At 42.4% G+C, this 27,694-nt stretch overlaps 1 protein-coding gene across 1 annotated transcript; it reads right to left on the bottom strand.

Annotated features, from left to right (window-relative positions):
- dchs2 (dachsous cadherin-related 2) lies at positions 1–27,694 on the bottom strand (the record flags this gene model as incomplete). Its single annotated transcript, XM_080029903.1, has 21 exons — positions 1–2,609; positions 4,684–4,825; positions 5,501–5,787; positions 5,897–6,027; positions 6,792–6,943; positions 7,054–7,265; positions 7,986–8,099; positions 8,183–9,043; positions 9,252–9,461; positions 11,591–11,725; positions 14,277–14,516; positions 15,089–15,935; positions 16,221–16,390; positions 16,520–16,619; positions 16,885–17,072; positions 17,458–18,486; positions 21,068–21,304; positions 22,997–23,228; positions 23,741–23,932; positions 25,520–26,590; positions 27,035–27,694. The coding sequence occupies 21 exons, from the start codon at positions 27,692–27,694 to the stop codon at positions 1–3; spliced, it is 9,819 nt and encodes a 3,272-aa protein (XP_079886029.1).

Raw genomic sequence — 27,694 nt, 5'->3', positions numbered from 1 at the left:
TTACACTTGGATTTCCGCCTCCAATAGGCTTGCAGTGTGGGGACCTGAGTCAAGTCTGATACCCCCCACCCCGGTATCAGAGACAACCGGTGAGGCACTCGGCGTTCGAATGGTGAGAGAGGACAGCGATGGGGAGAAAGTGGGCGTCATGACTGAAGGGGTAAGTCCTGTGTTCCTGGCTAAGGGGGAATATGCGTATTTTGGGTAAGAGGGCCTCCTGCTCAGGCTTGGCACACACCCTGTCTTTCGTGTAGGTACAGTTCTAATGCCAGGCTGAGCCACTCCCGTTATTAGAGGCGGTGGGTACATGAGACAGCTTGCCTCAGCTGCCAAGTCCTCACGGCCGCCTTGAAGCTCCTCGTCAGGGAGCATCCCGATATCGGTGAAGACGGAGGCCAGAGTCTGGTAGTGTGGCTCCCAGTCCAAAATGTAGTCCCAGTTGTAGCTGCCCTGCAGTTGCTCCTCTAGACACAACAATGAAGAGAGAGACTCTGCAGAGGCGAGTTCCTCCGAAAGAGGAGCGTACCCACTCGTCCTCATACCCTCCTCTAAATCCCTCACCCTGAGTATCACAGGAAGAAGTCCCTCACCTCCTCCCTCCTCTTTGAAGTGGTGGAGGCTTTCTGTGCTGGCCATCCCTGAGGCAAAACATTTATTGACAGATAAAATCTGCTCTGGCCCTACGTCGATTGACTGGCAGGAGATGTTGTCCACGGGTAAAGCAGAGTCTGGGACTTCTGTGGGCTGGTTACCTTGCACAGACTTGTCTCTTATATGGCAAGGGTATGCATTGATCCACTTGATCTCTTGGTCCTCTGCTGTTTCACCTTCTGCCGATCCACGTCCACTCGAGTCTGACTGAGTGTATGGGGGTGATGTGTCTCTCATTGTCACCATGACGCTGGGTTTCATATCTTGCATAGAAATGGGACTTTGCGTTTGGCTATCTGCTCTACCGAACGAGCCTGTGCCGTGGTTCAAGTTTGTGGCAATCTCAGCTGCCTTTTTGATTGCAGATTCCTTGATCTTGTACCTGAGAACCAAGCTCACAAAAAGGAGGAGGACTAGGAGGAACATGATTAGTGAGACACTCAAACTAAGCATGTGCGCATCAAGAGGCACCCCGGTGAGTGCTTCTGCCGAGCTGGAGATATTGACCACAACTAGGCAGTTGGTGGTCCTGGAGGCCAGCCTGGGACTTCCTGCAGACACTACCAACTTCACCGTGTCCTCATTTGCATGCCTCCCTCTTCTGCGAAACACAGGACCAGAAACAAAAATGGCACCAATTGTTTTGTTTATTGAGAAAAATGGCGATGAATGGACAAGGGAGTACTCCACCAGCCCATCCATGCCTCCATCGTGGTCCATTGCCATCACATAACCGACAGTCTCACCAGGCTTGGCGTTTTCTGGCAGAAGGAAATTGTACTGCTTTTGGGTGAATACTGGACTGAATTCATCCACTCCCTTGATGGCTACCTGTACCCTTACTGTGGCTGCTTTTTCGCCTTTGTCCCTGGCCTCCACTACAAAACAGTACTCGCTCTCACGTTCATAATCAAAGGTCTGCCTGGTATGAATATCGCCTGTTAGGGAGTCGATGGCAAAGGCCTCCCTCTTCTCGGGGCTGCCACTGCCATAGTCCATGAAGCAGGAGGACAAAATAGAGTAGGTGAGCTGGCCAAAGGGGCCCATGTCATTGTCAACGGCATGGACAGAGCAGGTGTGGGTAAAAGCCGGGAGGTTCTCAAGCACAGAGCAGTTCACAGTAGGGAACATGAAGTAGGGGGTGTTGTCATTTTCATCCAACACTGCAATGAAGACCACCGTGAAAGTCACTTTACGTTCCTCAGATGATTCACCGCCATCAGACGCTCGGATAGTGAGGGTGTATTTTGAGTCTTCCTCATAGTCAAGCGAGTGGTTGAGCAGCAGAAGGCCGGACTGAGGGTCCAGCTTTAGATGACCTTTGCTGTTGCCTGAGACAATGTCATAGCGTAACAGGCCGTTGGTTCCCAGGTCGGGATCCTGAGCACTGACACGGACCAGCTTGGTACCTACCAAGCTGTTTTCACTCACCTGTGCATGGTATTCTGAACTAAGAAAAACGGGGGCGTTGTCGTTGCAGTCTGTCACAGTCACCATAACAACAACAGAGCTGTTCAGCGGAGGTGTTCCTCGATCAGACACGCTCACTGTTAGCGAATAGCTCTCTGTGGTCTCACGGTCTAACGGGTTACACAGAACCAGTTTTCCGACATTTTTCATCTGATTCTCAACCTGAACGGTTTTTGCTTCCAGACAGAATCGCTTCTCCTCATTTCCCCTCATAATGGCATAGTCCAAATTGGTATTTTCCGGGGTCCAGTCTTGGTCCTCTGCAGACAGCGTGAGTAGGGTAGTGTCTGTGGGTGTGTCCTCTGGGACGGTGAGCGTGTAGATGTCCTGGTGGAACAAAGGCGCATGGTCATTGGTGTCCAGAATCAGCACATCAACGGAGGTTACAGTAGACTTCACAGGATCGCCTTCGTCTCTGGCCTCGACCAAAATCTGGATCAGATTGCTGTTTGTGATGGTCTTCAAAGGCTTGTTCGTGAAAATAGAACCTGCAAGACAAAACGTGTTTGTGGGTAAATTAGAGGAATTTATGAATAGAAAGACATGTTTAAAAAGTCCACAGTTTACTTTATGTGTGTTTTGTAGCTTCTTTTAGGTAATTGTTGTTTTGAGGTCAACTGTACACTACCTGTCTTCTCAAGAGTTGGTAGAAGTTAAAACAGACCAGAAGGAGAGTGACTATTGGATTTAGCTTTGTCAATGCTATATAAGGTATGCCGTTTCTGCTGAAGGTAACACTTTACAATAAGGGTGTATTAATTAACTATTATTAAATGCTTAGTTAATGCTATTATTGGTTAGATAATGCTTATTAAGCATTAACAAACTGTTAATAAAGTTATTAGTTAGTTAGTTAACAGTTAGTTTATGCTTAGTTAGGAATTAACTACACTTAGTTAAAGCTTTGTTTATGTTTATTTAGCATTAACTAACCGTTAATTTATGCAACTTTATTGCAAAGTGTTTAATATGTTAAAAATATTTACCACTAAAAATATGTACAAGCATTTAATATGTCAGAGATTTCAATGGCCATGTTAGTTTTATCTTACAATTCAACTGCTTACAAGATAGAGAAACTCTGGTCTTACCGATGCAAAACTATAAACTGCTTTTCAGTTTATTAAACAGATGGTTGAACAAATACACAATTTTTTTCTCTTAAGAGTAGGAACTATAAAACATGTCCGCTTATATTACAATATACTGAGTTATATCAAAGTTGTCCTTGTCATTGGACGCCGTAACGCAACATAATTTCCTGTGTGACTATTCTTTAATGGATTCCATGTGCTCACTCTGAGAGCTAATGTTCTTTTTGTATGACAACAAAGTGTTTTTCCATCCAATTTATTGTTCAATTTCACTCCCACTTCCTATGTGATGACTTTATTAATTCTGAGGCGCTCCTCTAGATCAGCACCATCCATTGTTTGGGAAATAAATTGACTTGGAAAATCTGAGACGCACAAAAAGCACCATATTAAATTTTGGATTGTATTTTGAGATTTTGGTGCATCAATGTTGATGATCATCAACATTGATGCACATTTCACTTTCCATTAGTGCTACTCACTGCAAAATCAGGGCAAATACATTTCTCTTACAATAAACTTTGAAGCCTAAAAATCACTCCTAAGTGAAAAAGACAGGTCAAAATTGAGGAGTGGTGTTTTCCTTTTAGCTGCATAAGATTTATCTCATTTGTTCGGTTTTGGGATTTCCAAAAGGGAGATAATAGGATAGGCATGGCTCCTCTAAAGCACTTTATCTCAATCACTTCTAATTGGCTTCTTTGCGGCTTCTCTTTCCTCCTGTACACTCGTATATCCAAAAATATAAACACTGGAGAAATATACTGCTGCGGGCAGAATGACAATACTAAATACTGATACTGAATTCTGAGCTGTGCATTACTCTGCAAACACTTTCTCTGTGCACTTTTCTTTGGCATGTGCCCGTTTTAACTATGCCAGAAAATCAGATTTATAATGGAGGGAATAAGAGGAAAAAATATAAAAATCAGACCCCAACACATAAGTCATGAAACTTTTTTAAATTGGAGGTAATGCCTTTTACAGATTAACTAAAGTACATTTTGGATTAGTTTTATCTTCAAGGTGTCTTTGTAATCTCTCCTTTATATATATGCAGTTAATACTGTATATCATGCAGTGACTTAAAGGAATACTTCACCCATACGGAACCGGCGTTCTATCATTATAAAATCACTATTATAATATAATGAATGAGGTTTTTCTTCCCTCAGTCTTCCCTTGGCCCAGCTGTCCTGTTAATCCCAACCCTACATTTTTCTTACTGTGATGTCACAGTAAGAAAAATGTAGGGTTAGACGGTGAGACCATAAAACACTCTTTCTGCCTTTTCTCAGGCTAGGATGAACCAATTTCATTTTTTTTGCACATTTATACTAAATAGGATCTCAGAGTTCAATACACCTTCATATTCCCACCGGTGAAGTAGGTCTTTAATGCTTTCAATGAGAAATTTAGATCAGAGATTTTGCAGGATGTCTTTTTCCATCACTTAAGCTGTTCTTACCATTGTCTGGCTCAATGTAAAAGCCTTGTAAGGGAGATGAAAGCAGTCTGTAGGTGATCTTGCTGTTTTGTCCAGAGTCTCTGTCGGTAGCGGATACTGAAAAAACTAACATGTCTGCTGAAACCAACTCTGACAACTCCACCTTGAAGAGAGACAAAATATTCAAGTCACATCTGCACCAGGATAATGATAACCTCCATGTCCAGTCAGTGCACCACTGTTAAATAAGCAAGTCACTTTATAGAGGGTGGTATATATGCTTCGTCAACACAATTGATAGTTCTAGTTAGTTCTTAAATGAGATATGCAATCCATTTCCATCATGGGAAATGTTGCCTCCAGTGATTCCGGAGACTAACTCAAACCAGGGATTCAAACTCAGGATCTCTCAACCTGCACTGCTTGACATTTTGTAAACAATGTTTTTTTAAACAATATCTTTTTTAAAGGTGTCTCATAAATTCCCTTTTTTATGGAACTTTATATAAGGGAGAGACAAATAATGGACAGAACCTTTTTAATGTCTTAGTCATCATCTAAGATATTTATTAAACAGCTTGTTAAACATACTTATATGCATGGATGTATGCACATGCACATGGATAATAACAACCTAGCCATAAAATAAAGATGTTCCTATAATGAAGCATTAATAAACAATGAATTCAACATTGATTACAGTAAGATGTAAAATCCTGGATGAGGCTTTCCTTTTGTTACGGTGGTAATAACATGCATATACCATTTTATTCATGGATTTGTGACCCCAAACAGTTGGCATGGAGGCCTTTTTTATAGGTAAGTATATCTTCTGTACCTGGTAGGAGACCTGGGTGAAGACTGGAGCGTTGTCATTGACGTCAAGCACTTGAACTTTGACCTCTCCTGTTGTCTGGTGGAGGGAGTCGGATGCCCAGACTGTCAGAGAGTACTCTGTCTGCTCCTCATAGTCTAGAGCTTGAGTCAGTGTAACCACACCAGTGTATCGGTTAATAGCGAAGGGAGGATTAGTGCTACTGTTGTCAGCAAAGCTGTAGGTGATGGTTGAGCTCAAGTCCACGTCGTTTGCAGTCACCTGGCAGACCATGTATCCTGCTGGCAGATCTATAGTAAAAATATGTTAAAATAAGTACATAAAATAGACAAAGTAACACAAACAATGTTGATATCTTGATCATTGGAAGCAGTAGAGAGCAGTGGGGGTTGGTCTTACTCTCTGCTATAAACACAGGCTCCATGGGGGGGATGGCAGGGCTGTTGTCATTGACGTCCACCACTTGGACCCTGATGATGGTAGTGCTACTGAGCGGAGGGTTCCCCCTGTCTGCTGCCTGCAGAACCAGCCTGGTAGATCAAGGCAGAAAACAAATGATGCCACTTAATCCAAATGACTACTGTGGACAATGCATTTATGTATTGTGCTAGGTTGTAAATGTACTAATTACATCACTCTCAAAAAGAAGAATTGAACAGATATTTTTCAGTGTTTGTACTCTTGTAAAATATTCTTAAACCAGACTTGAGCACATGGTGTTTTACTGAACTACATTGTAAAAAGCAAGAACTGTAAAGTAGTCTGAAAGTTATGTTGTTATTGCTTAACTCAAGGATATCTGGACAGATTTCTAATGAAAAAAGTGCACAGTCATCCTTACATATGTTTCTGCAGATTTATGAATTTGTGGAAATATACAGCACCACATTGGCCCTCTCACTGTGACCACACACAGTAGGGGTAAACTTCACATTTAAACTTACTTAAACTAAAAAGAAGTGTTTCCCAAAAGATACAACAATGACTACTTTGTTGGAATTGGACAACTTCAGTTTCCACAAGGGTTTGGGAGTGAATACTTTTTGTGATGTGTGTTTGTTGAATGCTAACCAAATAATTGTTGTTTTACTTTGTTAAATGGAAAGAAGACCTCTGTATCATGTTTAATTTTTTTTATTATAGAAAACTGACATAAAAGCCCCTCTATTTGAAAAGTCATACAGAGGCCTCTCTATTTAATAGATTTTTTTTTAAACTAATCTAGTTTCTTCTCGACTATAATTCATTTTAGAAATGCTAACATAATAATTGTTTAAGTGTGGGTATGGCGTACTTGTATGAGGGCGTGATCTCACGGTCCAGTAAGACATTGGTCGCAAGAATCCCACGAACAGAGTCTAAGATGAACGCTTCGTTATGGTTACCGGAGACAATGGAGAACTCAATCTGCCCGTTCATCCCACTGTCAGCATCAGATGCAAGCACCTGCAGAAAATATGGGAAGGGATGGTTAGTAAAAAAGATCTTGTCACCAAATATATAATGTAGAATACCTGCTCGGTATTTCTAACAGCTTAACTCGTCACAGTATCTACCTGCATGATGTAGGTGTTGTGCAGTTGCCCCTCCCACACAGCTGTTCTGTAGTTGCCGTGTTCAAACAATGGTGCGTTGTCATTCACATCCAGCAGACTGATGGAGACCCTGCAGTGAGCCGTCTGCAGCCCGTTGTCAGCCAGCACCACCAGTTGGATCAGAGGGCTCACCTCAAAGTCCAAAGAGTTATCCTTCTGCATTCGGATCTCACCTGGATGAAAGGAAAGAGCTACATTATATCACCAAAAAAGTAACACCTGAGATGAATTAAGCCCATTGTATTTCAAGGCGAAAGTGTAGCATTTATTTTGGTCTATCAGCCTTTTTTCTATATATATATATATATATAAATAAATAAAGGGATTGTAATAGAAAGCAAATTTATCTTTATAAAAAGGTGTTGACAGAAGCACTTTTAGGTTCAAGTTTTGATGTTAACCCTGAACAAGTATTAATTCCTATGTAAGCAGGATATTGTGTTTTCGAGTCTGTCTGCTTCCCTACTTCATGTAGACATGGATCCAAAACAGAGGTCGCGGTAGAATATGATAAAATCAGGCAGGCAACAATCATAATTCTTTAGGAAATACTTGTATACAAACAACCAAACAAACAGATGAACAAGATAAAAAAGCACAGAGAAGCACAGAAAATAACAGGAGGGTTGGAAAACAAGCTCTGATTGGTTACACATAAACAATCGTGACCACTGGAAATCAAAAGTTATTTTCTGGATAGTTTTGTGGAAAATAAAATGGATGAGCGAATGGGAATTTGTGCTATTAGCGCAACTTAAATGATGATAACATGCATGATATCCCTCCACAGAACAAGAATGCCATCTGATAACAGTAGCAAGTGAACTTTGGATGGAAGGCAAGAAAAAGGAACAAAAGCAAAGTCTTTCTTTGCAGAATTTCATGTTTCTTACCCGTGTGACGGTTGATGGAGTAAATGAGCTTCTCGTTGCCACTGAATATGGTGTATGTGATCCTTAGTCTGCTGTTGGATTGGTCACTTGCCTCTACTTTGGCAATCCATGTGCCTTAGCGAAGAGAAAGTGTAAACCTTGATGAGATTTTAAATAGTATGAGTATTGACAGAGGAAATAGAGGTGGTAAAACGTACCTGCTCTACTGTTCTCCTTTACTGTAGCATTGTACACTTTGTTAGTGAACTGCAGTCCTTCTTGTTCTCCCTTCAGATGGATGAAAAACAGGCAGGTGGAGGTTAAAGCAGGCCTTCCTTGGTCTGACAGCACCACTTGCAGCTTCCTCCCAGAGAAACCCGCCCTCACTCGTCTCCTCAGTGAGATATCTCCCGACTCGCTGTCGATGGCGAACAGATTTTCTTCATCCTCCAACGTAAACCTTACAGTCCCATTCTCACCCTGGTCACCGTCTGTTGCCTTCACCGTGGCAACCACCTGATTCGGTAGTGTCCTCATGGAAACCCACACGTTGACGGGATTCTCATCACAGACCGGCACATTGTCGTTTATATCCTCCACTTCTATGGTGACCGATGCAACGGAGCTCAGTGGTCCTTGAGTGCACCCGTCAGTAGCCACAGCTCTGAGGCTGTACTGAGACCTGCTCTCTCTGTCCAGAGACCTGGTGGTGCGGATCACTCCGGTGACAGCGTCTATTGAAAAGGCCCCCTGGCTGTTGTCCTCCGTCAGAGAGTAGGTCACCTCCCCGTTGGAGCCCTGGTCGGGATCCAAGGCGCTAACACGTAGCACCTCGGCTCCCGCAGGTAGGCCCTCGCTGATGGAGGCCTGGTAGCTTTTATGGGCGAAGGAGGGGATGTTGTCGTTCTGGTCCAGCAGCAGCAGCTGGAGCTGTGTGTTGGAGCTGAGCGGCGTGGGGCCATAGTCACGGGCCTGTATGGTGAGTGTGTAATTCTGCCTTTCCTCACGGTCAAGCAGCTGTGTGGTGCTGACGACACCTGTGTGGCTGTTGATGGTGAAGCGACCTCTGTAGTCCTCACCTGAAGACAGTGGATAGAAAGTAAAGGACAATGCTGGCTTATCACAATGTGGTGATTTGCCCATTATTGCAATCCAATAATGTCGGATATGACAGGTTGTGAACAAACATCAGTTTTGCTAGGTTATCATTTCCAGAAGTGAGAGCAACTTATTTGGTAGTATTAAGATATTTACACGTTATTACATAATAGTATCTGGGTATCTCACCTAAAATAGAGTAATGTATGGTTCCATTTTCTCCATGGTCTGGGTCAGAGGCCTGAGCGGTGTGGACGACCCCAGGGGGCAGGTTTTCTGGCAGGCTGATCTGGAAGGCTGACTGCATGAACTCTGGAGGGTTGTCATTGTCATCCAGCACAGAGCACAGCACCGTGGCCGTACCAGACAGAGGCCGTGTGCTGCTATCACGAGCCAGGACTGCACACGAAAATCGAAAGAAAATTAACAATGTCAAAATGTTTACTTCATATTAAAAATCAAATGAAAAACAGGGTCACTCCTGAATTGATCTTTCGAGGTAAATAAAGGAAAATGAAATTAAAATGAATGAAAATGTGAAATAAGTAATTCATTATTTTATGACATGCCCCAGGCTTCATTCGAAGCAATTCACTCACTATAAACTATTTATAACCACTTGGCCCTGATCCGGTGCAAGTATAATGTTCCTATAATGGTCATGTTTACTTTCTGGAATGAATTACAAGGGAATGGGAGAACATGACAAAAGGATGTACAGCCCGTGATCACGATGAAGCCCCTAACATGTTGACACAATCACAACAACAAAAACTGAGACTGATGGGAATGACATTAGTTTTGCAATTAACTGTTCATCAACCAAAGTAATGCTGATGCAGTTGATTATGATGATAATGATGGCCTTTGAAAACTAAATGTGGGGGTCAACAAGTCATTAAGATTCACTGGATATCTGTGACAAACTTAATGAAAAAATCAGCCAGAAGTTGGTCGGGAGTCGGGACCAAAGTGGTGGACCTATCTACATTGATGTCGCTAGCAGCACTACAGTACTGAATATGAAATACATACTTCTATTGCTAAACAGCTCAAAGAGGCCACAGACGGTTATTATTATAGCCCCTTCAACAGTAATTCACCGTATACTGAAAACACAAGTATTACATGTAACAGTGAATGGAAAATATCGTTTTGCTCAGCGGGTTCTCTAAACAGCACAACAAGCCAATGGTACTGGTTTCATCTCTTCTGAGACTGGAGCCAGATTGGATTTACAAAAACAGTACAGAGCCTAAGAATGGAGAAAAAAAATGCTGTCAACATAAAGTATACTGCCACAGATTTTAATACATGCTGAAAAGAACTTGGTATTTCATTTCATTCCAAATTGATCTGCAGCCAGAGAAAATTGTCCCCACATATTTCCTTATTTCCCAATAAGCCCCTTTTGTGATTCTGGCACAACTTCAAGACATTCATGCTTTCCTGTGATTATATATTTTTTATTATATCTAATTGTTCATCATACTGCTGACTGTGAAATGTTATGATACCAACATCTGAAAGCAGTTTATCACTAAACACTGCCGAATTGTTTGAATGTAATTACTGTGCATTTGACCATGAGAGAGTGAAGGCTTCTAAAGGCAGAGGCAGCAGGCAGCAGCGCAGTCGGCCGAGGTTAGATATACTGTACCCCAGCCCTTTAAATGTCTACTGTTTCCTTAACATAAATCTCTCTCTGCCGAACAATGTTGCCTTCATACAAAAGGCAGACCTTGAATTCTTTATGACTCTGGCTGTGAAGCATGTCAAGGGAGAAGGTAGAGAATGAGAAACAGAGAAGGTAAGGTAAAGAAATGAAGGTTTGATAGAGACCATAGACGACTGCTTTATAGGTTTTAGCAGGTTTACATTTTTTTCCCCCGATATAAGATATTTTTTATAAGCCTCCAGAATAAAGACCTGAGCCAAGTATTGATTAAATGTGTAGCCAAGAAGGAACTTTGTACAGAATCACAGGCTTCCAAAGAGTTTGTTTCGCTTTAGTCTTTAGTTTCATACACATCGTTTTTCATGTCAACGCAAACTTTTTACTTTTAACATAAACTCAACGCACATTCTAAACATGTGTCCATGTGCTGATTATGAAACTAACTTCTGCCTGGTGCAGTGCAGTTTTCCTCACTCATCAGAACCTGATTGTGATTGATTGCGCTGTTTCTCTCTACTTTCACAAACCTTTCTTTTACTTTTCCTTCCCCCTACATTGCAACATCTCGCAGAAAAATCCAATTATCCACAGTGTGTGACAAAATTTTAGGGGTGCACTAAGTAACGGTGTCAGAGAAGTGAGGATTGTCTGGGGTATATTTTCATAACTTAAAAGTAAAGTGTGCTTTTACTCACAGGAAAATTGGATCCCTGGAATACTGTTTGAAGTTAGAGAAGCTACCTGAAAAGTAACTGTTTAACTGTTGTTGTTTACAGCAGCAGGGCCCACGGTTTGGTTTACAAACACAGTATTGTATTTATGCGTGAACATCAGTAATTTCATGTCCTACCTCTGAGGGAAAAGTGCTGCTGTTCCTCTCTGTCCAGGTAGCTGGTGGTGGTGATCAGTCCGGTGTAAGGGTTGATGCTGAAGCGCTCGTAGCCCGGGCCGGGCAGCAGACTGTACCACACCACAGCATTCTCCTCTGCGGGATGGACACAGGAGGTTAATGTATGTTTCACAAGATCCGGAGAACTGTTAACGCTGTGAAAGACCTTAAACACATCTTTATTTCAAAAAGTGTGAAAAAAAAACTAACAGAAAAATAAGAAATTATGATCAGAGTATTTGAGGTTTGGTTGATTTAAGTGTACTCACCGCATACTATGTTTTATATCTTATCAGAGTCAGAGCTAAAAACTCGAGATACATTTAATGCAAGACCAAGTGAATCGAGCGACTGGCATCTGTTTACCTGTTCTGAACAAACAATGGATGCAAGACAATGTGAGAACTCTACTATGGTGTGGAAAATAATCAGGATGGCAGGTGGTGTTGTTTTCAAGGGAACTACTTTCTGCCAAATAAATACTTCTCTATGGAAACCATTCACAACACTGTGTTCTTTATTTTGTCATTTGAGTAACCCACATACAGTATATGTGTGGGTAACAACACTTCTGCCAATGGTTTTATAATTGAAATGACTCCTGTTTCATTAGAAATGGTGCCGTCTCAAAAATGTGTTGAGTGACCATGACCATTTATGAACGCCAAAGACGCTCCACAGAACAATTAAGAGGGTATTCTTTGCACACAGCTTCAAACCACTGTTGAATATGTGACATTTGCTTGTTTCCTAAAATATCGAAATAATGTTTAAGATTTTTATATTTTATATACAGTAAGTTCTTCTGTGTCGTATGTCCTGATTGTTTTCTAATGTTTTTTAATTTAAATTCCATCTTTTGCCACAGTGACACTTTTACACCATTATAGAACAAGAACTAGAGACAAAGTAAACTAAACTTGATGGTATTCTTTCGAATGTATGCAAAACTGCGCGGGTGCAACAGTCAAACAATGAATAAGTCTTACCATGAAAACTCATTGACAAAAACAATCTGTATCTGTTGACCCCATTGATAACACAGCTATTCTTGAATAAAAAAAAACACTTTCAAACACGTGAATATTTGCTCAACAAAGTGAAATCCAGGACACATGGAGTAACACAGAGGTTAGCCTTCACTCTCATTGACATTGCACATCTCCTCTGACTGACTCCAACACACGGAAACTGGATACGGAGACCAACACAGGCGCAACACAATGGTCATCTTTGGGGGAGCGTTGGGGGAGAGAAAGCAGCACAAATGATAATCAAATAAGACTGGTGGGAGAGCGGGCCGTGCTGCCAGACGAGGCGATTCGAGCAGACAGATGAAAACACGGCGCCTATTGGCACAGATGGCTTGGATTATGGAAATCATCACGAGAGAGAAGACCTTTCAAATCTCCCAATGGGGCGGTGTGCTTGCTGTTCTTGGACAATTCTCACCCCCAAGAATGTTACTTTACATCAGGACCCCTCCTGTACCGATCCTCCTGCCACACAAGGCATTTAAAGGGACTGGTACTGTCAACACGATGGGACGAGGTGGGATTGTTAAAATAAACAGAGCTGATGTGAAGATTTGTGAACGTGATTACGGGTCAGATGAATGAGATTTGCCAGGGTGTGCAAGGGAACGTAGCACATGGAAGAAAGGCCCAAATGGAAGAACGCATGAGGGGAAAGGCCAAGGGGGTTGGTTTCAATTAAACGACTAATGGAGAGAAACTAAACAGAGGATAACCTTGATACACTGCAGCGCTGAAGGTTAACCCAAACACTGCAGGGTCAACTGCTGTTCAGCTGTACTTGTTATGTGGTACTTTGCTCTAAAAATAATTAAAAGGAACTGTTATACTACTGAACAATCTGAATTACCTCTTCTGCCATGTAGTACATGGAGAAGTTTAAATATTATAAGAAAGGGGATTATTAGGGACCTGTCACCAAAAAATTATCATGCCTAAAACATATTCATGTTTTCACAACATTCACAACACAGACGCTTTGTTCTTGAGTTTCATTATATTTGTATGTGTTACAATATGGTTGTTATGCACACTGAGCCTATGCATTGAGGCTATTAGGCCTTGAGGACACATGCTAGTGCTGCCATCTACAGGAGGCATCCTGCCATCGCCACTGCCACTAAAGGACTATTTCAGACCAAATCTGAATGCACAACTCTTTTCATTAAAGTTTATGAACAAAAAATTATTGCGATTTTGAAGAACAGAATTAACTATGAAGTTTGTTTTAGCTATGTAAAAACAGAAAAAGGGAAAATAATAAGATACCGGCATTGATTAATTTTGCTTTATTAGACAGATTTGGAACTGAACTGAACCGGGCGGGATTCAAACCCTAGTCTGCTGCGGGGCCTGGGCCTGAGGGGGGATGCTCTACCCACTGCGCCTCGAGCGCCCCACTAATAATAAGATACCTTATGGAAATTGTTTAATATGTTTAGTTTTGTATGCAAAAATGTCACATTTCTCTCGTTCCAGCTTCCCAAACTTTTCCCAAAGTTCAATTACTTGGGAAATAAATCGGTAGATTAATTAACTTAATTAATTAAATATAAGTGTGTTTGATAAGAAATGACCAAAGATCCAATTAAAAAAGGTTGAGTATGTTTTACCTGAGTCCTTATCAGTGGCAGAGACCCTGGTGACTGGTTCTCCTGGGTCCCTGTTCTCAGCCACACTGGCGTTGTATTGGCTCTGACTGAAGACGGGCGGCTGGTCGTTCACATCAGCCACCTCCACAGTCAGAGTCTGAGTGGAGGAGAGCGCAGGCTGACCGTGGTCCACCGCACGCACCGTCACACGGTGGAAACGCTGGCTCTCATAGTCCAGAGGGGCAGAGAGAAACAAGAGGCCTGTAGGAGATGGAAGAAAGAGGATTTTATTTTGACTGAAATAATGATAAAACTAGGCTTAATATAATGCTAATGTTAATTAGAGTATGTATAATAATCATTAAAGTAACTTTAACCTTTTTTCTTTATTATTATTTAGTCACAAATGACATCTTTGGAATGATTATAGAGAACAATTTTATATTTTAAATCAAATTTATATTTCATGTATTTTATTTTTTACTATAGCTATATGAATAATAATACTGGATGTCAGAAGCAAAAATGTACAGTAGGCCCTATATGAATAATCTCACAAGCACATAAAATAGGCAAACATTATTCATAAGGATGATCCAAACACATTTTATTCCCCCTAAAAAACTTTAGCCACAATCTTTACTTTTACAGTGAAAAAACAGTAAAAAACCTGTCATTGCTCTGGTGGGCGAAAACTATGCAACAGAAACACTGTATTACATTAGGTCTATTGCAATTTCTCCTTATCCTAACACCCCAATACAAAAATAAAATATGAGATAATTATCGATATACCCCTTGTTCAAATAGCCACTAATTCAAAAAGCATGTACCTGTTCTCTCCTCTAGTGTGAAGAATCCTTTCTTGTTTCCAGCCAATATAACAAAGGAGACGACCCCATTTTCACCCAGATCTCCGTCTATGGCCACAAAATGATGCAGCAGTCTTCCCACCTCAGCATCCTCCATCACCTGAACCGTGTCCGCCGATACAAACACGGGCCGGTTGTCGTTCACATCCAATAGAAAGACCTGAGCCGTCACTGAGGTCTGTTTACGCCCCTCCTTCTTTTCAGCCTGGTCGGTGGCTGTTACAGTGAAGGCAAAGCTACTAGTTGTCTCCCGGTCTAACGGAGATGCTACATTCAGGCTCCCGGTGCGAGGGTTGATCTGAAAGGGGAAGTGAAGTGACTGGGTAGTGCTGCGTTCAAGTTCATAGTTCAGTGAATAGCGGAGTGCACTGTTAGGAAAAGTCCCATCGGCGTCCCTGGCATCAAAAGCAAACGCCAGCGATCCGACGGCAGCATCCTCCGACAGACCAAACGTCACAAATTTATCAGGGAACCAAGGTGTGTGGTCGTTTACGTCCTCCACTATCACACTGACCAGCACAGATATATTAACTCCAGGAGCGAGTCCGGAGTCTTCAGCTTGGACAATGAGGAAGTACTGCATGGCTGATTCGTAGTCCAGAGGCTGGTTGATGTATATGTCACCAGAGGAGCCGTCGATGCCGAAGTGAACACTCCCATCGCCCCCGGAGATGGAATAGTGGAGTTTCCCTTTATCTGAAACACTAGCAGAGCCGATGATGGTGGCCGGCTCCGTGTCCTCTTTCACAGTGAAACGCCTCACAATCTGGTGGTCGGAGCGTCCGTACAGAGCCTCTAACCCGTGGACCTGCAGGTGGAATACAATCAGCGTCATATTGTTTCTTGGTTTATTTGCACAATATCAAATGTTGTGTGAATGTCAGAGAAACATTATAACAGAAGGAATAATTAAAAGTTGTGTTGGTAGTGACAAAAAAAAAAGATGAGACGGAAGAATTCTCTCCAACGTGAAACTTTTTGAATATACTCAACCTAAACCTAGTATAAATTAAGACTTGAATGAAATACAACAACATAAACGAGTGTATCCAGGAGGTGTTTCCCTTTATATGAAGTGGAGGAAAGACTGTACCTGAACATGAATGACTGCAGTGTCCTCCAGAGGAAGGGCTCCACTGTCCTTGGCCCTTACTTTCAGAGTGTAAAACGTTTCGGCGCCCTGGGTGAAAATCTCCGTTGTTTGGACGTCTCCACTTTCACTGTCAATCTCAAAGTGTCCAAGACCCTCACCCTCTGAATCAACTGAGAGAAATACAAGATGGTGATATACACAGGAACTCATTAATGATTGCCATATACAGTATTGTAACAGGCAAAGTCTACATGGCACAGCTCCACAAATCCAAAAACATGTAAATACTTTGATCTCACCAGTGACTAATGAGAAGGTGACCGTTCCATTCTCTCCAGCATCTAAATCTGTAGCGAACATGTTTGTCACCAAGGAGCCTGCTGGTAGAGCAGCCGATATCTACGATAAAGAGAGCAACATATGCAGTGTGGTTATATGTCGGACACAACAACAAATCAACTGCAGTGTTTGACAGTAGAAGCAATGACTGATAATGTCAAGCAAATGAGGTGCCTTTCTGGTAAACAGGACAGCGGTCTATGCTGACATGTCGACAAGGGTTGAGTCGTAGGTCCTTGCCAATGTGCAGGTTTACATATAAAAACAACAGGAGCCATGAACCTCCCTCTTGTATGAAATACAATTGTGTGTTATGCATGTTTACCTGGACATGAAGCTCCTTGCTGGCCGGCAGGTGTGTAAACTGTGGAGGGTTGTCATTGATGTCTGTGACCAGGATGTGAACGGTGGCGGTGGCATTGAGTCGAGGGTGGCCCTGGTCCGTAACCATCACCTTCAAACTGTGCTGGCTGTGCTGCTCCCGATCCAACGCAACCCAGTTTATAATTTCACCTGGAAGAAGAGACACAGAGCTGTAGACGCACACAGCTGCAGAGTAAAGCTTAAAGGTGGACTCAGCGATTCTGGACACTCATTGTCAAACTCACTTTTTGTCAAAATCAGTAGGTTAGATATATCTTCACAATCTGCTAACTATCTATACTTTGTGTGCTCTGGAAACATATCTGGTGTTCATACACAATCTAGGTTCTGTAAATGGGCCAGTAAACAAAGGGATTGTAAAAATATATGGCCCACCATATAGCAACATGCCCGTTTACGAAGTCTAGGCTGTGTATTAACACCAGATTTTTTTCACAAAGGGATTTCGACAACAAGCGTTCTCCAGAATCGCTGACTCCACCTTTAAATATGTAATCAACGTGAATCTTTTTACCTGTTTTGGCGTTGATGCGAAAGAACTTCCCATCCGTCAGCAGGATGTAGGACAGCTGGGCGTTTTTCCCAGAATCCCCATCGACGGCTCGGACCGTTCCCACCAGGCCTTGAGGCGACGCCCCTTCTGACACAGTGAAGTAGTAGACCTCGCTGCTGAACACTGGGCCGTTGTCATTGACGTCCAAGACCAGCACTGTCACCGTAGCTACAGCCGTGATGTTCTCCAGAGAGACCTCTTTAGCTGCGGCCAACACTCGGAAACGAAACATGGGCTCCGTCTCGTAGTCGAGGTTGTTGGAGAGATACAACCATCCCGTCTTTGGGTGAATCCGAAATGGAGCGGGAGGAAATCCAACTTCTCCCTCCAAGGAGTAGACCAGGCCCGAGTTGGACGTGTGTACTCCCCGGCTGCGGTGCGCCCTCACCTGGATGACCCTGGAATCTTTCCTGTAGCCCTCACCTATCTCCACCTGGTAGACCAACGTCTCGAAGGCCAGACTGTCTTCAGCGACGGTCCGGTCCACATTGACAGTGAGGGTCAGCGTCGAGCTCAGGGAAGGTTCTCCTTGATCTTCTGCCACCACTTCCAGGCTGTACCTCTGCTGATGATCCACCTGTAAACTCTGATTTAATCTTACTGTGCCCAGGTTGGGGTCAACCACAAACGTACCATTTCTGGTGCTTCTCAGGTGATAGTGCACCCGCCCATTGGCCCCGCTGTCATAGTCGTGTGCGTGAGCGATGAACAGCACGGTGCCTGGCAGTGTGTTCTGAGACAGTGTGAGGGCGTCGCTGAGTTTGGGGAAAACAGGAGCGTGGTCGTTGATGTCGGAGATGGAGATGTTGACCTGCGTGGTGCTGTAGACTGGAGAGGTGTCAGTGAAGGACTGGAGAACCAGCAGGGCGTACGGCTGAGACTCGTGGTCCAGAGCTTTGACGTTACTGATCAGGCCAGACGTAGGTTGGACGGAGAACAAACCCTGAGGGTCTCCAGAAGAGATTCGGTAGGATACTGATTCCCCAGAGTCTGTGAAAGAGAGAAAAAAATAAAAATTAAACGGTTGGTTCCCCTTTGTACTCTTCACTTGCCTTTAATTCTTGAATTCAGCCATTAAGAGAGTTTTGATTTTTATTTGTTCAGGTTTTGTTTTGAGATGTTTGTTCCTAATAATTCTTCTTTCTTCCCCCCAAAAAATACAAAAATTAAAGAATAGCAAAGAATAAATGAATATGATAAAAAATTATAAATGAGTGAATTGATTTTTAGTCACCATTGTTCAGCCTTTAAACCGGGCAAAACCAACAAATTCCAAGTAGACTCACACTCAAAGTAAGCAGTAGCGTAGTTACAGTAATATATTAGTCAGTAACAGCTGCAACATGCGCTTCATGTTAATCACTTGAAATGCAAAACAGTAACAAGCAAAAACAGTTTGGTTTAAGTCTTCATTGTCATAGTTAAGCAAATATACTATTACTACAACTATACTGTAAGTTGTCATGTGTTTTCATACACACACACACACACACACACACACACACACACACACACACACACACACACACACACACACACACACACACACACACACACACACACACACACACACACACACACACACACACACCATTAAGTAATTACAGTACAGACCAGGAGATCTCAATAATCCCCTCAGAGTGTTGGTTGGACTTGAACAGTAATTACAAAATAAGTGGAGAGCTTAAGGGTGGTCAAACAAGCCCAATTCTGTTGTTTCTGATTTAAGTTGAAGCGTTAATCTGTTAATTGATTGAACAACCTTAAATGACTGTCTCATGTAGTTCAGTGCCAAGGCTGTTGAATGAACTTGAGTGTAGTTAGTGGCATGCCACAAGTTGACTATGAAGGGTTAATACTGGAAAACCCTCCACATAGAGGAGAAACTCCAGTGTGTGTTACTATAGATCAAATATTACACAAACTGCTGTATCTCCTCTACTCAAATAGTATTTATTATAATATGTGAAACTTTACCCATGAGAACATTGAATAAACTCTCATAAAACCAATTCCATCATAATATACACATGTATAGTAGCAATACATTGTGCACCAGTCCAGGTGTGTATTTATGACAGGGCCATCTTTGGCCTCTATTGTCTATGACTCTTTATCATCTGCCGTCTCTACATGCCGCTCAGGAGGATTAAAGATTAAACGCCACCTTCCTCTTTACTGTCTTTACTGCCTGTCTAGCAGAGGATTTCAACCATGACAATGATCGCTCAATTGTCTTTGTCATAATCAGGACAAATCCTGCTTTTATTGCAACGTCCAGAAGCTTGCCTTTTTTAAATTGATTACTTTATGTTGAAATTGTTCAAAACTTAAAGCTACTACAAGTAAGTCGGCACGTTGGCGACACCTTTGAACAAAAGCGGTAGTATTATTACGACGCCAGCTGTCGTGAAGCTGTTTTGTAGCTCGTGCAGGCGTGCAAGATTCAAATAATCAGGAAGCAATATGGTGCGTGTCCGTGTGTTGAAAGTGTGAGGGCACCGGACTCTTTTCGGCTCCGTGAGTCTATGGGTGACACAGCATCAACTAATGCCAGTAAGTGCTAAACACACCTGATTGCAATGAGTTGATGCATTGTCACCTCTCACGGAGCTGAACGAGTCCCCGTGTCCTCACACAAAGCGAATGAACGAGAGATGGCAGTTAGTATGGATCACGATGAGGTAATGTGTTTATGTTGTAAATAATGACTATTTCCGATGAATAATGGTCATCTGATGATGCTGGTGAGGCAAAGTAAACTTTGTTTTAGTAGGCTACCACTCATTCATTTAGGAGTAAACACTGCAGTCTAGTTTCGCTGCGTGAAATTGTGTATACGTTGCTTGGCAACGCCCTCCCGCCCGACTATCACTCTCCCTTTTAGCTTTTCTTCATTGCATTTTCTTTTTTTTTCTTTTATGGTTCAGCCCCGTTATCGGTCATTATGACGACAAACAACTGTCTCAAACAAGGCTCCCGCTCCCCTCCCCTCACCTGGAGGGATAGGCTTCTCAAATCGCGTTCCTGCGCCTCACTGAAATCTGTGACCAATACGGATATGTGACCATAGAGCATGCACGCGTGAACCGAAAATCGGACTGGGTGTACGACCAGATCAAATGCAGTAATAAAAACTATATAAAAACTTCTTTCTTTGCACTGATGGTCTCGTTTGCTGTTAAAGGTAATTTATGATTATGAGAGGAAACATGAGGCTGTTTAAAAGATATTTAAAAGTTACTCGTTGCCGCTTTAATTGGGTATATCAAAAGGAACTGTTGTTAGACACAAAACAAACATTACATTTTCTTATTATTTTAACAACCTCTGGCTGATACCTGATCTGTTTAATACAGTAAATGTTGCAAACAAATCTAGTGATCGTCACTACCCGCAGAAGATGCATAGAGATTTGAACCTTTACTACACTGATTCTAAGGATTGTTAAGTGATGTGAATTCTTTTAGACCCTTCTGTGATAATATAAACCGTCCTATTAACCCCCACTTCTCAGCCAGCTGCTCTATGCCGAGCAGACAACGACGTGTGTGTCCAAATACACACTGACCTGCTGGGTTTACGGCCTCCACTGTCCCCACAGACGTCCCCGGTGGAGCGTCCTCAGACACTGTGAATGTGTAGCGTGACCTCTGGAAGACAGCCGGAGCCTGGGCACTGCGTAACACATTGATGGTGACCTCAGCTGGCCTGACTGAAGGCAGGCCCTCACCGTCCCGGGCCGATATGGAGAGCTTCACACTGGCTTCACCCAAGTGGGTCAGAGTGGAGGTCAGAAAAAGCATTCCTATAGGGGGACAGCGATCAGGGAAAGTTTGTTACTGTTTCAGAAAAAGTTCCTCATAGCAACTTTAATTCTGGTAACACCCTACATAATTGGAGGTCTGTCATTTTTCTTTTTGTCTTTCCCTTTATGTAACCTGATAAATGCCTCATTGAGATTGAGAACATTGTATCAGCAACTTCTTTTGTCAACCGTGCCATTATTTCCTGGTTATAGCTGCTCAAATAAACTAGCTGATTTTCTCTTTTTCACATCAATGTAAATTGTTTTATTTTGGACTGTTGATTGAACAAAATATTATCTGTGCTTATCATACTAAACATTTTTTAAACTGTTGTCTAGCATTTTAAAATCAAGACTATTAATAAATTAATTTAGAAAAAATACAGCTTATTGAAGCCGTGACTGAGACCAGCAAAGAAATAGATGCACATACAGGTTTTTGTATTTTTCAAACAACATCCAATTCATTTTTAAACAACGCCCAAAGGTGCCATTTTCCAAATACTTTTAATGGACTTTGCATCATATTGCACTTGTAATAGACACATCTACATGTTCTTTCCTCAACAACAGACAACTGACAGATGGTCCAGGGATTCATTTTTGTCACCTAAATTCACCTTGCAATCCCATCTATAGCAGCCATTACTCTGGAAGCCCCACTTATGATCTCAACTATTCAAACCTGCCTTTATTCACTTTAGAAAATAATTAATATGCTGGTAGAACTATTTCAAATACTCTTGTATAAAAATTGTTTGTTTTTCTATTTATTAAACAAATTACAATTTTACTCTGTTACATTGTGACTGAGTGTAAATCTTTTCCTACATTCGGCCACATGGGGATATAAAGCTTTAGGCTTTCTGCACCACCCCTGCTGAGCAGTGACACTGGTAATCATTTCATGTGGACTTACACAATGTAAGTAGTTGTTTATCCTTGAATAGTGGCACTGCCAGTCACACCAGTCGCTTAAAGACTGCTGAGTGGATATACAGTATGTGACAACTACAATGTTTTGTTACCTCAACTGTGTTTCTACTGTTTGCAGTGTTTTGACTCGATTATGTCAAGTTTGGTTGAGTATAACAACTGAAAACAAACAGCAGGAGCAAGGAAGGAGAATGCACATTTCATTGATGTTAATGGTTATAGTTTTTTTCTTCTTTTTTTTCTTTGTGGCTTTATACAATATGATTCATTGGAGTAGGTTAGTGTGTCAGTAATTCTATAAATATACAGGGTGACAGTTCACTTTATTAATTAATTAATTATTTAAATAGTCTGTTTAGTTAATTGTTTATTGCATTATTGCACTTGTTCATAAAGAATGGGGGTTGGACTTGAGGAGCCTTTTCAATTTGGTCTAGTGTGTGTCATGTTGAAATTGGCTTTTTCTTTTTTGTTGTTGTTGTTTTTTTAGTTTTCTTTAATGTTTTTTTTTTTTTTTTTCTTTAATGTGTTATTTTATTTAAAAAAAAACAACAACGATGCATTAATTAATTCAAGTACCACTATGGTGGACACAAAAAACACATCAACAAATCAGATAAAAAAAAAAATAATAATAATAAGTGCCAGTCAGTAAACCAGCCTTCACTCTTTTGTTCAGTGCATTTTGTAAACACAGTTTTCTATTTGGAAACCAGACAAATAATAAGAAAACAGCCTTTCCTTATGCCTGCCTACCTGTGTGTTTATCCAGTGCAAACAGACTGGACATGTCACCAGGGAGCAGGTCGTAGGTGACCTGTCCAAACCTGCCAGAGTCTCTGTCGGTGGCGATAACGTTGAGGATTTCCGTGCCGGGCTGTGCGTGGCTGCTGATGCTCACAGTGTACTCATCAGGGTTAAACACTGGAGCGTTATCATTAAGGTCTTCCACCTCAATGTGCACGTAGGTCTGAGAGCTCAGGCCTCCCTGACATTTGAAGAAGAGGGGGATTTGTATGAGCAATGGAACAAAAAGACACAATTTAAAGGTGGAGTCTGCGATTCTGGAGAATACTTGTTGTCCATGTAACTTTTTGTCAAAATCGGTGAATATCCCGTCATGGCCTGCTACTTGTATGTACTGTGTGTGAACTGCCAAGAAATCAGGTGTTAGTTAATACGCTCTGTAAACTGGTATGTAAACAAAGGGTATGTAAACAAGGGGCTTCCCACCAATGCTAGCAACATGCCCGTTTACAGAGCCTAGGCTGAGTATGAACACTGGATTTTTTTTCCCTCACGTAAACACAGTGCGGACCGGTAGAGATTGTGAGGAGATTTACTGATTTTAATATTTTGACAGCAAGCGTACTCCAGATATCACAGACTCCACCTTTAAAAGCTGCATTTTGTGAGTAAATGTTGATATGATCACAGTGCAGTGAGTTCATTATGAAGGTTGGGTGCACAGAGTGTAAAAGGCAGATGAGGCCTACTCACTGGATCTTCAGCTTTGATGAGTATGTCGTGGACCGTCTGTCCTGCGTCTCGGTCGATGTCCTGAGAGACACACAGCTCTGCAGTGTGCGGGTGGATTCTGAACAGAGGGTGTTTCTCCTGTTGGTCGAAGCCATCAGACAGAGAGAAGAGCAGAGTGCCAAACTCTGGGCTGTCTGCATCTGTGGCCACAACCTAAGAAGAAGAGAAATACAGTTTGATGGGAGCAAATAACTCTCGTTAACTTCGTTGATATTACTGTAAATGATTTCAAGAATAAATAGATTTAATGAAATATAACTATAAAAAAAGCTGTGATAAACACAATCCAACCTCGGACACACCAATGCTGTGAGTTATATAGTATAAACTAAAATGGCAGAAGTAAGAAAAAATACAGAAAATATCCGTATTTTACATGTAGTTCTTGAAGAAGATGGCTGATCAACCTGCCAACAATGGTGTGCCAGTGTCATAAATGGAGTATTATAACAAAGGAGATTCTAAAGAATATATTGTAGATGTTGAATCAAACTAGAAAATGTGTGCAGTATGATTTTCTTTCTTGTTGCAAGTTGAAAGGAAGAAAGCAAATATGTTACAATCTGTTATTAATTCACCTTTACCTTCATTCACCTTCATGTACCAAGTTAAGATTTAACCTCTGTAGTAACAATGAATCATAATACTATTTCCTCCACGTCTTGTCGTACCAGAGAAGGCCAACATAATAAACGCATAAAAAATCTGCACAAAGGGTAAAGAGAGTGGAAAACAAAGCAAAGGCACGCCTCAGATCTGACAGAGCTCCTTTCATATATGACTGTGCCTGTGACAAGAAACACATTTTTACAGATAGAGCGCTAACGGTGGAGCCATAAAGATGATATTATCTCAGACTTTATGAACTCTGAACAAAGGACCATGGTCAAGGTCTAACTATAGATGTAACCAACCCTTAAAGCTTTGGTCACATCTGCTATCTTAAAGCCACAGTGTGTGTGTGTGTGTGTGTGTGTGTGTGTGTGTGTGTGTGTGTGTGTGTGTGTGTGTGTGTGTGTGTGTGTGTGTGTGAGTGTGTGTGTGTGTGTGAGTGCATTGTGTGTGTTTAAGAGGAACACTGATGTCTTTGTGACGACAGACTGAGGGCTACTTTTGTCTAAAGAGTAGTACGAAAGAAACAGCAAGACAGAGAGCAGAAGATGTTGGATAAACTGGTCCATTTTGCCACCAAATCTTAATTTTTTTTGTTGTGAAACCAAAGTAGTGGTGACAAAATCAACATAGACGTAAACTAGCATCACACCAATTGTTTGTTTGAATAATCCTTATCTATATATAATATAATTTATCAGAGTTCAAGATGACTTCTTCTGTCAGACCAACAGTCCAAACATAAAGATATTCAGTTTACAATTATGTAAAACAGAGAAAGGCAGATAAAATGCTGTAATGGAAAATGGGAACTAGCGAATATTTGGCACTTTAGCTTGAAAACTGTCTGAAAGGATGAATTACTAATCAAAACAGTTGCAGACTCATCAACTAATTGTTTTATTATCTATTCAACGATCCTGGTTTAGAAATATCTTAAAATATACATTTTCAATGCTTTGACCACTAGAAATGTTGTTCTCCTCGCTAAGGGGCCTAAGTTTCCCTGTTTAGAGTCGGGTTTGGGTACCTTTGTTTCATGTCATGTCATTTTCTGTGAGTTATCTACAACATATAAAAGGGTGTGTTTCAAGTGAAGGACCCTTGAAGCTAAATACTCCCACATACTTGTAAGAAGCAGCTCCCAACGTCACTGTGCTCTGGTATGGACACGTTGTAGAGCTGCTGCTGGAACACAGGCTCGTTGTCATTGACGTCTTCCACCAGCACGGTGACCGTAGCCGTGGAAGACAGAGCGAGTTCCCCTCCGTCAGCCGCCACCACCAGGAACCAAACCTCTGTGTGTGTCTCTCTGTCCAGAGCTGCAGCTGTGGTGACCAGGCCGGACTGAGGGTCCACACTGATCAGGCTGTCCTGGTTGGACTTCAGGATGGAGTATCTGACCTCAGAGTTGAAGCCATAGTCCCCGTCCCGGGCCTGCAGCTGGATGAGGGAACTTCCCTGGGGGGCGTCTTCTGAAATTCTCACAGTGTAAACGTCCTTCTCAAAAACCGGGTGGCAGTCGTTGGTGTCACCCACCCTCAGGAGGAAGACCATCTCACTGCTCAGGGGTGGGTTCCCAAAATCTGACGCTTGCACCTTCAACTCATACAGATCCTTTGCTTCCCTGTCCAGCTCTGCATTGACACACAAAGCGTACAGAAAATCATCCGTCTGCTTCAGGCTGAACTTCCCATCACCCCCTTCAAGAGTGACCGTGATCCTCTCCTCCTCGAGGTCTGGGTCAGACACTGAGATCCGGGCCACGTAGTCCCCGATCGCCGCTGCCTCTGACACCACCGCATCCCCCGTCTCGCTGAGAAACAGCACACTGATGGTGGGACTGTTGTCGTTGACGTTGAGCACCTTCACACCCACAAAGGCGCTGCTGTGCTCAGGCTGGGCCCCGTTATCCCTCGCACTGATGATCAACTCGTGAAAAGCCTGAGTCTCGTAATCCAGCCGCTTGTTGAGGTACACCACCCCACTGGTTTGGTTGATGGAGAAGAACTCATTGGGGTCACTCTGTCTCCGGTTGATCTCGTAGGTGACTCTTCCGTTGTGGCCCAGGTCTTGGTCAGTGGCGTGAACCTGACACACGGCAGACAGCAGCGGAGCGCCCTCGGGCAGCGCAGCATGGTATTCACTCTGGTTGAACACAGGAGGGTTGTCGTTCTCATCCAGGACGTGGACATTCACCTGGAGAAAGGGGGGGAAATCGATGGCTTAAATCGTTATAGGATATTAGATCAATTCCTTGGACGATACAACATTTGTCATTGTCATAAAGGCTGACATAATACAACTTTGATTCAATTCGATTCAGGGGCCTGCGATTGATATGAACCGATGTCATATGCCCATTTAACACAACCTGTAACATATCACCACACAAAAATACAATGCCATTTCCTTTCTGAGCTCTTCCAGATATTTGAATTAAAAACAATACATATTTTTAAAGTGGAAATAGTGTCACACAAACCCATGCAGAGAGATCGTCAAAATAAAAGCATATAATAAAGATAGCAATATGCATGGATGTTTAGGCACTGCAGTGATGTGAATCGAACCTTCATGATTAAATCGACGTATCGATCTATATGGATAAATGGACATATTAATGTATTGTTACACCCCTACCTGGAGAGTCCCTGTCCGGGCTGGGATGCCACCATCGAGGGCCTCGATGGTGAGGGAGTAGTAGTCCAGCGTTTCTCTGTCTAGTTTGCTTGTTAGGATGAGATCCAGGATAGGGTGTTCTTCAGCCCCACTTCTATACTCAAGTTTGAACACCTGGCCCATCTCACTCTCAGTGATGCTGTATCCGCGGGTACCAAACTCACCCTCATCCTCATCTCTCGCAACTTCCAGCTGAAATCGACTCCCCAAGGGGCTCAACTCTGATACTTCCAGGTCAACCACTTTTGATGGGAACACAGGCGAATGGTCGTTCACATCCTTCACATCGATTTTTACCTTGATCATCTCGCCCGTGAGAGTGGCTGCCACAAACTCATACTTCTCCCTGCTCTCTCTGTCCAGGATCACGGCCGTGGAGATGATGCCCGTGTCTGCGTCTATCTCCAAGTCTCTGAACACATAAGAGTCCCGGCTCTCTGAGATGAAAAACCCGGTGCTGGGCCTGCTTAACCCCGCGCCAAGATCTCCAACGATGGTCTTAGCGGGCAAACCCTCTTTGACGGACAGCGTCAGGTTGAACACCTGTCCGAGCGACTGCGCGCAAAGCAGCGACAGGACGAGCGTCCCGAGGAAAGAGTATGCGGCGTTTGTGCCACCCAT

This window comes from Ammodytes marinus, assembly GCF_949987685.1.
Source record: "Ammodytes marinus genome assembly, chromosome: 6".
Classification (NCBI taxonomy): domain Eukaryota; kingdom Metazoa; phylum Chordata; class Actinopteri; order Uranoscopiformes; family Ammodytidae; genus Ammodytes; species Ammodytes marinus.
This window is presented reverse-complemented; position numbering and strand designations above follow the sequence as displayed.